This window comes from Lagopus leucura, unplaced genomic scaffold (assembly GCF_019238085.1).
Source record: "Lagopus leucura isolate 7727_CA_CO unplaced genomic scaffold, USGS_WTPT01 51838-0_obj-0_obj, whole genome shotgun sequence".
Classification (NCBI taxonomy): domain Eukaryota; kingdom Metazoa; phylum Chordata; class Aves; order Galliformes; family Phasianidae; genus Lagopus; species Lagopus leucura.
Window position 1 is genome coordinate 1,925 of NW_024967434.1, and position 2,355 is coordinate 4,279.

General features: G+C 41.9%; 1 protein-coding gene across 1 annotated transcript in view; it reads left to right on the forward strand.

Moving 5' to 3' along the window:
- The window catches only part of LOC122193108, a 4,248-nt gene extending 1,915 nt beyond the window's left edge, over nucleotides 1-2,333 (forward strand). Inside the window, 1 exon segment of the mRNA XM_042893830.1 lies at nucleotides 1-2,333. This exon segment is cut by the window's left edge and continues 99 nt beyond it. Within this exon segment, the coding sequence (XP_042749764.1) occupies nucleotides 1-398 (398 nt within the window). The 3' untranslated portion in view covers nucleotides 399-2,333.
- Nucleotides 2,334-2,355: the final 22 nt, after the last annotated feature.

Genomic DNA, 2,355 nt, shown 5'->3' on the forward strand with positions numbered 1-2,355 from the left:
CGTGGGGAGAAGTTGCCCAAGAGTTAATTAACTATGGAAGGAAATATAGGCCAGTGGTTTCTTCCTCCACTAAATTCGAGCCAAGAAAAGTAAGACTTGCAGCAGTCAGCCTTGCCCCCAGGCCTCCTAGCCCAAAGCTCAGTGGGACTGGAAGGGTCTCACTGTCAGTAAAAACAGGTAGGCGAAATATTGATCATAAACGTAATTGTCTCTGGACACTGGGCTGGCAAAAGGGTGTTCCACGAGATTTGATGAATGGATTACCCACTGTCAGGTTAGAGAAATTAGTTAACTGGTGGCCAGAACAAAAGCTCCAGAATCTCGAGGAGAGCAAAACCCCAGGTCCTAGGGTCTCTCCCAGGGAACCTGAATGGCTATCCAAGCCATTAGAAAACTGATGTCTTCGCCCCTCCCAAGTGAGCGGGGTGGGGGCGATGAAGGGTGGATGCATTAGAAAGCTCACAACAAAGGGAAACAAGATCCTCGATTTAACACCTTCTGTCCAAAGGCCCCACCACTCTTGCCACTTACCCCTGTGAATCACGATCCAGTGGCTGATAAGCCAGGGAAACTCTATTACTTCCCTGGCCAGACTGTGTCGATTGAGTCAGCTAACCTGAGGCCAGTTTCCCTAACCTTAACAGGATCCCTTAACAAATATCTTTGGAAGGCTAAAGATACCCCGAAAAAGGAATATGAAATCAACACTTGCTGGATTGTTCCCTCATTTTTTAACCATATTAACAAAGCCCAAAAAGGGCAAGTCGGTGTCTTGTTTTATTTTACAGAAGATCCCCGTGGGACCTTGACAGAACACAAAAAGGCTAATAGCTGATTTTAACTATTTGTATTTTGCGACCGAAATACTGAAGATTTGATCATGCTAGAACACTGAATGTACCTCTTGATTACATTTTTTGGTTGCAATAGTGTTATGTTTTGTGGGTGTGGGTGGTGATAGGTATCAGTCCTTGGATCTGTTAAACTTCAAAACTGGGTTCAGGGTTTTTACAGGTCATCCTGGCTCACTGGTACTCCCTGCACAGTGATGCCATTTCTTTTGACCCCTTCTTTCACCCCTTTTTTACCAAACTGATTATGATTTGCATGTAACTCCTCCACAGTGTTTCCAAATTCCTAACAAACTGGGAAATGAATCAAGGGACCCATCTAATATCTATCAGATGTGGTCACAAAAGAAATCTATCAGAAAGCCTTTTGCACTGATGCTTTTCAGTGTCACATCAGTCTAGGAGTTCCATCCAAAACATGGTTGTTGGAAAGTGCCTAAGTTTTAAAAGAGAAGTGTATGTTTCTGGGATTACCCCTCTTTGATGGTTTGTACTGTGGGGGTATCCTGCACACACTATCCTGTGAAAAGTTCTGTGGACTGTAACAATACTTGAACTTGCCAAACTAATATTTATATCTCTCAGCATTTGAATTGCTTTGGAAATGCTCAAGTGTAAAGTTCTTGAGACACTAAATTGTCTTAGAAAACATTCCATGGCAAGTCCACATGTTGTCAAATTAGACTAGATATGCTTTTAGTAAATTAAGTGAAGTGTAATATTGTGGAGCTATTCATAAACACCACAACCTCTACTGAAGAATTCCCATCTGGATCCTGGCTTACACTGGGAGTTCCTGGGTTGGGAAAGCAGCTGACACAAATACCTCTGTTTGTTTTACCTATTTATTATTATTGGTTATTGCCAAATGTATGGATGTCTCTTTTCACTTTCTACCTTTTATTCATCATGTAACATTTGTGATACCACTCCTCAGGTATCACTGAGTGGTGTCTGTGGAAAACTGAATGATTCTAATTGTTGTCTAAAGATTGATGATAATGGTGAAGTTGTTAAACAAATTGCCCAGGGTATGTGGAAGATAGCCCATGTTCCTGTCCAAACCTGGAAAGGCCCAAACTTTGATTTATTTTCCTGGCTTCCAGGTGGCCCATGGGTCAAACGTATCCTGTTTTATCTACTGTGTGTTGTTGCAACTCTTATGTTCGTACCTTGTATGATTCCATGTTTTATTCAACTTATACAACGTGTTGTATCTTCCATGTATTTTGTAACCACTTCAACTAATGATGGACAAGTCCAACAGATCAGGGCAACATTTGTAACCAAGCGCAAGAAATCTTTTATAGTAACTGTGTAACGATTATCTCCCCCTTCTCCCCCCTCCTCCTTCCCTCCTGCTTCTTCGCTGACTTTTTATTTTCTCCCTTTTCTTTTCCTCACCACCATGGAGGGTTACTTATGCTTCATTTCAAGCAATCTTTGAGCCACGGGGTGGTGTGAGAATCCTTCTTTGTTTTTTTTTGGCTCAAAGCTTGCTTCC